At 33.5% G+C, this 12647-nt stretch overlaps 1 protein-coding gene across 3 annotated transcripts; it reads right to left on the bottom strand.

Moving 5' to 3' along the window:
- Positions 1-7862: 7862 nt before the first annotated feature.
- On the bottom strand, positions 7863-11112 carry CPK32 (calcium-dependent protein kinase 32). Of its 3 annotated transcripts, none has more exons than XM_089061354.1 (8): positions 10736-11112; positions 10080-10650; positions 9369-9717; positions 9055-9207; positions 8858-8973; positions 8609-8776; positions 8284-8514; positions 7863-8196 (listed from the first exon to the last, which is right to left on the bottom strand). In XM_089061354.1, the coding sequence occupies exons 2-8, from the start codon at positions 10572-10574 to the stop codon at positions 8041-8043; spliced, it is 1668 nt and encodes a 555-aa protein (XP_088917480.1). In that variant the 5' UTR covers positions 10575-10650; positions 10736-11112; the 3' UTR covers positions 7863-8040. The 3 variants fall into 3 exon arrangements, with proteins under 3 accessions (XP_088917480.1, XP_047958050.2, XP_088917479.1); XM_048102093.2 differs by having other exon boundaries at positions 9369-9512; positions 9594-9717; positions 10080-11108; XM_089061353.1 differs by having other exon boundaries at positions 10080-11112.
- Between the last annotated feature and the right edge of the window lie 1535 nt (positions 11113-12647).

The raw sequence follows: 12647 nt of genomic DNA, 5'->3' as shown, positions 1-12647 counted from the left end.
GCTGCAGTCCACAATTGTTAAATATTAAGTCATCGATACATATAATGATACAAACGCTTGGATTTTGTAGCATGCTAGTACAATATTATTGTCACTTGCTTACGAATTGTGCATATCTTGACATTGGACATTTCAGCTTTTCTTTATTCCATTTTAATACCTCCAGCAAGAACTGACAAATGCACACGACCTATTTACAAGTGTTGACAATATTTGAATTCTTAACCATATAATTGTGCAACTAGCTTAAATAAGAGCATGACAAAATAGCATACTACATGAATAAATAAAGGTTCTACTAAAAACAAAGGCGAACAAATAAATGAGCTAATAGACAACAAATACACCAACTATATTGATTCAATTTTGGTTTTTAATACGAACTTTAAATACATAAAGGTTCTACTACATGAATAAATAAAGGTTCTACTAAAAACAAAGGTGAACAAATAAATAAGAGCTAATAGCCAAAAAATACACCAACTATATTGATTCAATTCAGGTTTTTAATACGAACTTTAAATGTGGTGAAAAAATACACAAACTTTGAATTTGTAGTAAATGATCTGCAAATTAAAGTCTGTGCATTTCAAAGTTTGTGTATTTTTTACAACATTATAAGTCTGTCATTTAAGGAAACTGTAGTTCGAATGACGTAGACGAAACTGAATACTGTGGGAAATTTAGTAGTGCAAGGTAAAAACTGATGTTTTTTTCATCATATTTAAAGTTTGTTGTAAAAATCTGAATCGACTAGAAATTTGTGTATTTTTTGGCTGTCAGCCCAATTAATAATTTATAATAATCCAATCTAAAACTAGCTATATACTCATAGTTTATAAAAGTCCCAACACCTAGTTATTTTGGCAATAATTTAATGTATTATTAATGTGTGTATCTTATAATCAGATTCGATATACCTGAAATGTCATTTGAGTTTATTTTCTTAAGTCGTGTTCGTATTTTTATCTCGAGAAGTTATACATCATGATTGAATCGTGATTTTCATAGCTTAAATCTTATGTATACAGTATTATCTAATCATGATCTCGCCCAATGCTTTACTTGTCGGTCTTCTCGAGGTATGGGAAATTAGAATACCATATATCTTCTAATCCCCTATGTTACATCGATTACAATAGTAGTATTATTGACTATTAGATGTCCTGCAATATAATAGGACGTGTTCCAAAATCTCTAGATCTTCCTCGAAAAAAATACATCTATTATCATAGATTTCAGTTATCACTACAAAAATCTCACATTTTAGCAACGGACATTTCTGTTGCTAAATGACTTAATTCCGTTGCTAAATACGATTAACAGCGTATTAGTAGCGGAAAGTCTCCGTTGCTAAAGACCTCGCTGCCAAATCGTTTGTAACGAACATAATCCGCTACTATTTTTTAGCAACGGATTTCCTACAAACTTTATACGCTACTAATATGAAATCAGAATGGGAACGAAAATGAATCAAATTTAGCAACAGATATATCCGTTGCTAATACTAGCGGATTAGTAGCAGAAGTTTATTACCAGTAGAATAGCAGCGGATATGTTCTGCTACTAGAGTTTTTAATTTTTATTTTATATATTGCTATTATGTTGGTAATTTTAATTTTTTTTATAATCAATATTTTTATTGCTTACCCAGTTACGACAACCTATTTACAACAAACCAACATCTCAACAAATAAATAACAACAATTCTTCATAGCAAAAAATAATAATAGATATATTAAAATGTATTTTGCAAATTACATGAAGTTCGATATTGTCATGACTTTGAAAGAAAGCTGATAGTACAAAACAGTGGGCAAACTCATAATTCTTTAGAATCATGACTACGAGACTGAACAATGGGAGTTATAGGACTACGGGACATGAACTGGTGCATCCTCTCATTTAGAATCGTCATATCTTCCTCTAATTTCATTCTCTTCTCGCGCACATCATTGAATTTTTCTTCCATCTCATCAAGTTTGCGGTCCAATTGCTGACTCGTCATTCCATAATTCTTACTATAGTACAAACTCTTAACTAACTAGCATTCATAATCAAAGCACAAAATCACCTCACCTCACATCAAATTGGGTAGGTGAAGCCGACAAGGCTCCATCCCAAGCCTAACCACCATCCACACCCTAAAATGCTCCTATAAACAATATACTGAGTATTACTGCCCATATTAGGGTCATGGTACTAAAAAGCATAAAGAAACAAGATAAAGATGCTAACCTTTGTATTAAACTCTTCTCTTAACTTATCTTTTGCTTATTCTTTTTTCTTTAGCAACAATGATAAAGTTAGACCTGAAAATTTATTAAGAATAGAAATTTATAGAAAACTAACAATCTAAATTATCTAATCACAAACATGACAATCAATTAAAGTGATGAGCCAGCGTACGCATTCATGGATAATCAATTGTATACTGCAAATAATTAGTTCCATTTAGATTTAAGGGGAAAACCATTTAGATGTATAACAATGATGCAATAGTAAATATTGACCTTGATAAGCTCATGTGATGTATCTCTCTATGGAAAGAAACTACAGGAAAACAGAATGTCAATACTTGTGATAAATTGAGTCCTAATTCATCAATATTACTAATGCTTTTATAAGTACACAAAACATCTACGATAAGAAACTGCAGTAATTATACTTCATATTGCTCATTTGCTATGACCATTTACCATTTAAAACATCTGTACTTGTTAATCATTTGCTACTGCACTTCATATTGCTCATTTACTATGACCATTTACCATTTAAAACATCTCCACTTGTTAATCATTTACTTTCTTTCTTGCTAATCAGTTGCTTTATGTTAATTACGAAGCTATAAGGAAGCAATCATTACTCAAATACAATAGAACAAAAAATGTAACATCCAATCATCAAGAATCAAATCCCTCATTGTTGGTTTGAATAAATCAGTGTAGACAAAAATAATATGTCAATGGCTTCAATATTATATAAAAAAATCCCCCTAGTTAGACAACATGTTACTTAATAAAAGATTCCCCTAATCCCTATACATATATAAATTGTCTTGCTCATGAATGGGAGAAATGCAGAAAATAAATACACTCCTTCTATTAGAAAACTAAACCCAATTTTCATCCCCTAATCCTATACATAAACAATTATGTATGCATAATAAATATTGGCAGTGAAAGGAAAACAAGAGGCTATGCATCAAACTATGACTACTAATATATTCGGGAAAGGTCAGGCCTAAAACAGTGAAGAAGTGAAATTGTGTTGACAATATTACTTCAAAATGTGAAGAAATTGTGTTGATTAACAACTTAATATACATACATAGAAAGAAATTGTGTTGATTAAAAGTTGGAATTGTGTTTAATTAAGTGTGAACGTGAGACGTGGTGAAATTTAAATAAATTTAAAACCTAATTAAATCCTAGTCACGATTTAGCAGAGATTCGGTCCGATACAGGTTTTGCAACGACCATTCTCCGCTGCTATTTAGTAACGACAAAGAATCCGTTGCTAAGACATTAATTTTTCCAATTTTGAATTTTTTAATAAAGATATAATCAATAGTAGCGAAAGTTTCCGTTGCTAAATTGTAGCAGGTACCAATTTGTTGCTAAATCCCCCACTAACTATGGCACGCTATTATACCGCCAAAATATAATGAATATCCGCTTCAAATTCCGGTACTATTTCTTCCAGCGGACAATCCATTACTATTCCGTCACTATTAGTAATAGACTTTCCTCCACTGCTAAAATCTGCTGCTAATCAGCGAATTTTTTTGTAGTGTATGCTTCGTCTACTGATCAGTCTATCGTTGGTCTTGAGTTTTCCATTTAAAACGGATGGGGCCATATTTCTCTAAGCAAGATGCTCATGCCTAGTCACGGGGGATTGTTCTCCAAATGTTGAATAACGTGCAAACAAAGTAAACAATTATTAAATCATTTGTCGTAAAAAAAATACTCTCTCACCCTTCGTGCGTGTTTATTGCGAATTAAATTTTTTTTTCATAAATATTCTAATTTACTTTGTGATTTATTTCATATGAAAGAAGAAAGTGAAACATAAAGAATTTAAGATGATCGATATATTTTTTGCAAGGAGGAGCCGAAGACCTTGGAACACATTTTCAGCTGCGGAGTCTCTAGTAGCCTTTGGTACCAATGCTGCAACTAGTGGAATATTTCTTTTTGTTTGCCCAAAGAGCCAATAGCATGCTTCCTATCTTGGTTGGGCACTCTTTTTCGCAAGTTTGACAGGAAGTTGTGGATCTCCTTATTTTACGTGATATCATGGTCGATTTAGTTATTCGGAATAAATGATATTTCAAGGTTTTGAACCAAATTGGACTTCGAGAAGAAAATGTTAATTTTGCGGCTTCACTCGTGGATTAAGAGTTGGTGCCCAAGGTTTGCACTCTCACTCAATTCATCAACAGAAGATTTGAGAAATATCAGAGGTTGGAGCGGAGCTTAAAAAGTACTACTACTATGTTGCTTGGTGAAGCTTGTGGATAGACTTTTCTTTCTCTGTTTTCTTTGGTTGCGTCCTTGAGGTGTTGTTGCTTGGTTTTTGTTGTGTTTTTTTTTTTTGGTTTCGTAGGTCTTTTTGTTAGTTATTACTTTGTTGTTTTTGGTAGCGTGTTGAATCTCTTTTGTACGTTGGACCTCTGCTCGCCATTTCTGATTTTGAGCCTTTCTAAATTCATAAAAAAAAAACATAAAGAATACTTAGAATGGTTTAATCAGTGGAGGTATGAGATTTAATGATAGATCACTACTAAAAGCAAAGTTTACATATATATAATAGATTTATGTAGTTGGGTTGAATGTACATGAATTATTTAGTTAGATCGTCTAATCACGACCGACCCTCAACCCTTATAACCCCCAACCCTTACATACCCTTCCTGAGCAAAAGAATAAGAAAAAAGAAACAAAAGAACAAAATGGTGACCCATGCTAGAGAATGGGGTTTACATACAAATGGCGAAAATATGTCTTCCTCTTGTTGTATTATTGGGTGAGGTTGATGGGACTGGTTAACATCAAGTTCAGTTTGAGTTATGCTAATGTATAGCTGTTTTATTACATTAATTTGTCTTCAACTTAAAAGCATTCACAGCGGTGCTCTTATGTAAGAGCACTCGCCGTGCCGACAACACGGCAAGAGCCGTGCTCTTGCCGACTGCACGGCCCTGCTCTTAGCTAAGAGCACCGACGTGCCGACGGCAAGAGCACGAGCAATCGACGTGGTATGCTCTGAATTGTTGTTGGTTTATCATTTTTTTTTAATTTGAAAAAATTTGAAAATTCAGATTTAATAAAAAAAATATTTTCCCACTTCCCAATAAAATATATCCATTTTTTTCACACTCGCAATTTATTTTTTCATTATTTTTATCCCAAAATTCACTCTTTTATCTATAAATACCTTCATTTCAACACAAAAAATCATACTATACCAAACAACTCTCTCAACCTCAATTTTTAGGATTTAATTATGTAATTTTTAATTTTTTAGATTTTAATTATATAATTATTAATTTTTAGTAATTTGTAATAGTATTTCAGGTATTTTTAATGCATTTTAATATTGTGGAAATGTTTTTAGTAATTGAAGTATTTAAATCGAATAATAGAATGATGGACCATTGAGCATGCTCTTGCGGAAGAGCATGGACGTGGGTGTTGTGCTCCTGCGGAAGAGCAGAGAGTAAAAAATGAATAAAAGTGGGTCCAGATGCAAGAGCATGAATGTGGATGCTCTAATCACGCTTTGTCATTCTAAATTGTAATAGTAATTTTTTTCAAAATTTTCCAATACAAATAGGTGTGTCCCAATTTTTTATGATTTTAAAAGATAAGTTTTTTAATATTGATCACATATTATGTAATTTGCCGACATAAGATTTTCTTCGTTAACTTATGGTAGTAGCCAAAGAAACTATTATCATCACTGCTAAATAATTGATCTCATATTAAATGTATACAATATGCGTGATTAATTTGATAGAGATAGTATATCTCTGTTAATTATTACTTGCATTGATCATATAACCCCAAGAAACTTTATATACGTTTCAATCAAGACATATCTGTTGTCACTATATATCTAGAACAATAATAGGCTCAATCCCTACAAAAGAACTCCTAGAATCGTTATCGACTAATCTAAATTTGTAGGCTATTGAGATATTAAAGTGATATGGAGTATTATTCAAAAATTATAGTAGATTTTTAGATCGGGGTAGGTTGGGTGAAATTTTAATTCTGGTGGTTTTAAGCTCTATCTGGCCAAAGTTTTAACCATTTCATATGAGATTATCTTTTCGGTCAAAATAATACTATAGTGCCAATATTTTTTTTCCAAATAACATAATTATAAATATTAGATTCAAGTAATAATCTGTAAAATAATCTTATTTTTTTACTCAGCAAACCGTCCGGATTAATGAATCCGATTTGGAAAGAAAAAATTAACCTCGATTTCACACACCATTCAAAAATCTATTTATACATAAATAAAAGTTAGGAGATTAACTTGTCACAATCTTTGATTGGTACACTATTACATAGCTGGAAAAGAAATAAATTTGACCCCCAATTCTACTTCATGATGATGCCTCATGTGTGAAAAAATTGCAAGGTTGAGAGTAAAGATTGAAATATTGTGTATGATGATGGAAATTAGTTTGTTCTTTTATGTGCAAATTGACAGATGGAATATTGAATAAGTGCACAAGCATAAGTTCATAATTTGAGATATAGACAAATAACTAATGATCATTTTCATCTATTATTTCACTCCACTTGTTGTAAATTCAGTGGTGTTAGGCTCTCTTTCATGGAATAATTCAATAATACATTTTGTTTTAATTCATGATTTTACTTGGTGCGCCTTAAGTTTTAGTTATTTCATATTTGTATAAGGACATATATAAGTATGAAATATGATAATACTCATATTTCTATTGTTCCATATTATAATGATATGAAATCGGAAATAAATCAGATTTAGATGGTAGTCCTTTGGATGTTCTGTCCTAATTTTTGGTGTGTCAATTGTAACTTCTTTCTGTTTTAGTGTAGTTTTACAATTGTTCAATAGGATTTATTAAACCCCAATTATGATATATACATATTTTCTAGCAATAATTTAAATCTTGTAAGTTAATGGTAGATTATCTTATAAAAATTTCTGATGGATTTCATTTCCCCATCACCAACTGCAAAAAGCAACATGTGACCCAATGCATAGATGCATTTTTAGGATGGTTTCTGATTTGTGACAAACCATACCAATAATAAATCACTGTCTCAATCGTGACGCATGTAGACGGCTAAATAATTTTTGTGGGACCAGAGTTATAATGTCGACAACTCTTTTAATTTGATCGCATAAATTTATTACTAATCATTTAAAATCAATTTATTTTATTTACGCCGACCACAAATTATTTTATTTTGTGTGAACAATATTAGAAGAGAAAAGGCTATATTTATTCATCAATTACAGTACTAGGAGTATTAATCAAAGCCCATCACCATTTACCAACACATTTTGGCCCATTACAATCCTTCTTATTCTAGTAGAAACTAAAAATCAATTTGCACTATTCATCTATGATAAAATAAATTTATATAATTACAAAAAGCATTACCACCGCAGAAACATTATAATTTTATGAGCAATATTGTAAAAGGAAAAATTGCAACATCCATTAGTAAGATTCATGGACTAAATAGATTTCTTAGTCTTAAAATTTAAATGGTTTTTTTTTTAATCTTGCATTTCCATCCCAAGCGACTGATAAAATGATCTTGTAGTCATGGAAGGGAGAAGAGAAATAATGGAGAAACATTAAAAAATTTGTATATATTAACCGAATATTTTGTAGCAGAAAATAATTACAACTCATATTTTCTTAAAACAAAATCTAAACCAACACTTGCAACCTATTTTTTCTAGTCTTGACCAAAACCAAGAGGAATTCATACAAAAACCATATCAACACCAGTTAACTTCTTCCTAGCTAGGGACATTGGCCATCTGAAGAGATCCATCTTTCATCAGCTTTTGGCTGAGGCTGTTGTACCGCTCTCTCGAATACTGCCTCGACGCCTTCCTCCAGTCCGTCCCAGCCTTCATCATGGCCGCAAACTCCTCATAACTTATGCGCCCGTCCTGCTCACACATTGTTTATACGCATACTTCACTTTGATGAGGCGAAACATTAGAAAACACAAGAAAGCAACGAAAAAAAAACCGGACCTTATCTGTGTCTACATCTTGGATAATGGCATTGATGACTTCTTCACTCAACGCCTCTGCCTCATCTGTGAGGGAGTCCCTCAGTTCTTCGATCTCTATATAGCCAGTCTCGTTTTTATCAAAGAACTCAAAGGCCTTTCGTAAATGATCATCGCTGCCCATCTTCCTCAGGTGCACAGATATCGCCACAAACTCACCATAGTCGAGGAAACCATCCTTGTCCACATCACCCTGCACAGCAGATTGGGAACAAGGACAAATGTGAGGCGACCGTCTCATCAAAATCTAGAGTCCGATGAAGAGACTATGAAACAGGTACACTTACAGCTTCCATGAGAAACTGAATGTCAGTTTCTGGAATATGATGGCCAAGCTTGTGCAGACCGGCTCTCAACTCATTCATGTCTATTTTCCCCCTCTTGCTAGTGTCCATCATCTGGAATCCATCTTTGATTCCGGCCACTTCCTCCACGGATAAATGCTGAGCAATGACCTGCGTTTGCGAAAGAGACTTAGCAAAGATAACGCGTGTGCAACACAACCAGCTAATGCAAGTCCAGAGACATGAGGTTACCCTTAAAGCTCTCTTCTTGAGCTTGTTCATAGTGGAGAATTGTTTCAGTCTAGCTCTTACAGTTTCACCCAGAGAAACATTAGGAGCACTTTTTGCGTTCTGCAACCAAGGATGATCTGCAACGGAGCAGATACACTCGTTAGCAGATAGCTGGAAGATGAGCAAGGGGTTTGCACAATTCACCAATTTTTCATTACCTAAAACTTCCTGTGCTGTAGGCCGCTGTTTTGGGTCTGGGTTGAGCATCTTCTTGACCAGGTCCTTGGCTTTATCGGAGACCTTAGGCCAAGGATCCCGTTTGAATTTCACATCCGAACGAATGATTGCTTGAGCCACACCTTGTTCAGTTTCTGCAGTTAGACGTAAATTTTATATCAACGAATTGCAGTAATAATACACTCAAATTATATCAGTCTAAATCAAACTAGTTAACAAAAGCAATATCAAACTTGAACTAGGATCAGTTATAAGTGAAAGTATGTATCTCGAGAGGTCGGGCAAGCTAACTAACCGGCCCAAAAAGGCGGGAAACCACACAACAATATGTAGAGGATGACACCAGCACTCCAGACATCTACTTCTGGACCATAGTTTCTCTTTAGAACCTCTGGGGCCATATAGTAAGGACTTCCCACGATCTCGTTGAATCTTTGTCCTGTACAATGTTGAAACAGATTAATATATAGGAGTGGGAGATCCAAGAATTGAAGGAAAGAAATAATGAGCATCTTGTTACCGGGATTGAAGAAGACTGAAAGTCCAAAATCAATGGCCTTAAGTGGTGTTGTTTCCTTCATGTTGGCGAACAAGAAGTTTTCGGGCTTGAGATCACGGTGCATAACCCCATGCTGATGGCATACCTGCAAACGGATAGATCACCTTTAAGAATATATTTTTGTTGCTTCACATCATGCATTTCACAATCCACACCACTAATTGGACTAAACCTATATAGACATAGAATAGTGCAACAAACAGAAAACAGCAAACATCCAAGAATCGGCACCAATCAACATTGAACTAATAACCATTTGGAATCACATAATTATCAAACATTTTGAGCACCATTTGAAATCTACTATAGTAAGTAATCCAAACACAAAAGAGCAAGAACATTCCAAATCTTGATCCATAAACATAGAAATCATCGTCCACCAAAGCAACCAAGATAAAAACAAACACATAAACCTCATCACAAGACAAATTAAATGAGACCCTTCACCTGAATCACTTCAACGATGGTCCGAGTCACGGCCGCAGCAGCCCTCTCCGTGTAATGCCCTCTAGCAACAATCCTATCAAAGAGCTCACCACCCTCACAGAGCTCCATAACCAAGTGCACAGCATGATCATCCTCATAGGCATCCTTCAAGCTGACAATGTTGGGGTGGTTAGGCAGTTTCCTCATGATCTCAACCTCCCTCCTAACATCATCAATATCCACCCTAGTCCTCAGCTTCTTCTTGGAGATGGATTTGCAGGCGAATTTCTCCCCTGTCGCCTTGTCAGTGCACATGTAAGTCACCCCAAACTCCCCCCGCCCGAGCTCGCGGCCGAGCTCATAAACCTCCTCCAGATTATGCCCTGTTGGATTGCTCAGCACATAGGATTTGCGGCCACCATTTGGCACGCCGTAATCCGTTGCAAATGGATTTCTTTTATGCTTTCCGTTCAACTTCTCATCGGATGTTTGTGGCGTTGCACAACAATTTCCCATTGTTTCACTAAATCAAACCCTTTGTCTTTCTCTTTCTGGTTTTCGGCCAATGGGAATTCTCAGAATCAATGGATCTCTGATCAATCAAAGCAGATAAATCAAAAAGAGGATAAAGTTTCAATCTTTGACCAACAGGCGCAACAATATTTGAAAATTCTCACTTTTCTTGATCAATAAGCCAAAGATTGAAGATAAGTAGCACTGGACTTCGTGAGAATCAAGGAATGAAAAAAGACGTGAAAATAGAATGGTTTGTTCGAAACTCAAACAGCAAATGGAAACAGATCTTTTGAAGATTGAAATTTTTTAGTGGGAAACAAATACCCAGAGAAAAGTGCAAGTTTTTTCTCAAGAAAAAAAAAATGAAGGTTTGAAAGAAACAAATTTGTGCAATATGTTAGATTTAATTAGGCTAATTTATCTAAGGATTTTGGGAGCTGGAGAAGGAAATTTCTTGGAGGGAAAGGGGTTTGGGATTGAAGAAAATGTTGAAACAGAATATTTCGACAGTCAACTGAATTGTAGACAATTTACAGCTCAAACTTATAAAATTAAGAGCAATATACAATTTAAACATATGGGAATGACCATGGCAAATACCATCTCAGGGAAGTAGTACATTATTTTGTTCTCCTATTACTTTGATTGTCTTTACCATGATTTTTTAAGATTACATTATAATTACATCGATATAGATATACAACAATTTTAATTAAATCAGACAATTGTGAAAAACAGATCAAGTAAAACATTCTAAATTTAGAAAAATATGAACTTAAACTGTAACGATTTTTGTTTACCTACCGGCTTACTCTTAAAAATTCTGTCTATTTAATTTCTCATAAGATAAATGAGGTGCAATATAGTAATTACAAACAATAATAAATTCATAATTTGAATGCGGTTAAGTAGTTGGCCAGTAGGGCGACTTTCTAGAAGCCCACCATACTTACGCAAACTCATAAAATTAAAATCGGAGAAATCACATTCTTACGATAATAAATGTCATATCGCCCTCTAGCCATAGGTTTGAATTTAAATGTTTTTAACTTTTGGTCGGACAAGTCATAGATTGGTCTAGTAATCATATATTACAATTCAAATCGTATATTTAGATCCAATTATACAATCAAAATTATAGTACTGTACTCCGTATTAATTATGTAAACATGTTCTTGTAGCAATTTTATTGTTACGGCTATTTATTTTACAAATTCTAGAAAATATTATTATTCTAAAAACATTAAACTAACTTTTTCGGCGTTGAATGAAATAATAGTAGTAAAATGACTCCTTCAAAATAATAATCAAATAAATCCTTGCCCTAAAAAAGGTACCTTGTCAATTCGAAGCATGTGATACTCGAACGTTTCTATTGCAAAACAAATCAATATTCTGAAATACTGTATTAAAATCATAAATCCTTCTAGATGGTGAAGGCCAATAACTACACTATCTCGTAGATAAAAATGGCCATATTTTTTCTTTTATTTATTCTATTATAAATGGCTCAAATTCAAAAAAAATAAAAATAGGACTCCTTATTAATCAATCCACTAAATACTCGATATAGTAATTAAAAATCTACGACTCTGTGGACTTCTATTGATTTTTCCTCCTTCACAATTGATTCCTAATCCGATTGCAGTCCTGAAATCAAGTCGTGTAGATATTATTTAATTATTTATTTAGTAAATAAAAATGATTGCCACGTTCTTATACGTGGTCTAAGATATAAGGAAATATTATGGATTTAATTTGTTAATGGTTATATACATATAGGACTATATCATTCTATCAATCTAATGGTCGCATGTATTAACCTTCGAGTGTTCTTATATGTGGTCTAAGATATAAGGAAATATTATGGATTTAATTTGTTAATGGTTATATATATATAGGACTATATCATTCTATCAATCTAATGGTCGCATGTATTAACCTTCTAGTTATATCTCAATTATTGCTTAATCATATATTCATATTTACTTATGACTTGCGGACGACAGCAGCACGCACCAATTTTTTTGCCTAATTCAGAAAAGCCACTATCACTAATGTTAAAGGATCATC

The sequence above is a fragment of the Salvia hispanica genome, chromosome 6, assembly GCF_029641045.1.
Source record: "Salvia hispanica isolate PSC_SH4W2 chromosome 6, Shi_PSC_v1, whole genome shotgun sequence".
NCBI classification, from domain to species: domain Eukaryota; kingdom Viridiplantae; phylum Streptophyta; class Magnoliopsida; order Lamiales; family Lamiaceae; genus Salvia; species Salvia hispanica.
The sequence above is the reverse complement of the archived record's forward strand: the minus strand, read 5'-3'. Positions and strand labels throughout refer to the sequence as shown.

Coding starts and splice junctions, on each gene's coding strand:
- CPK32 (XM_089061353.1), bottom strand. CDS start 10,574: ATGGGAAATTGTTGTGCAACGCCACAAACATCCGATGAGAAGTTGAAC. Junction 9,208..9,368: donor TTTCCCGCCTTTTTGGGCCG/GTTAGTTAGCTT, acceptor GTCTAACTGCAG/AAACTGAACAAGGTGTGGCT. Junction 8,777..8,857: donor TCAAGAAGAGAGCTTTAAGG/GTAACCTCATGT, acceptor TCGCAAACGCAG/GTCATTGCTCAGCATTTATC.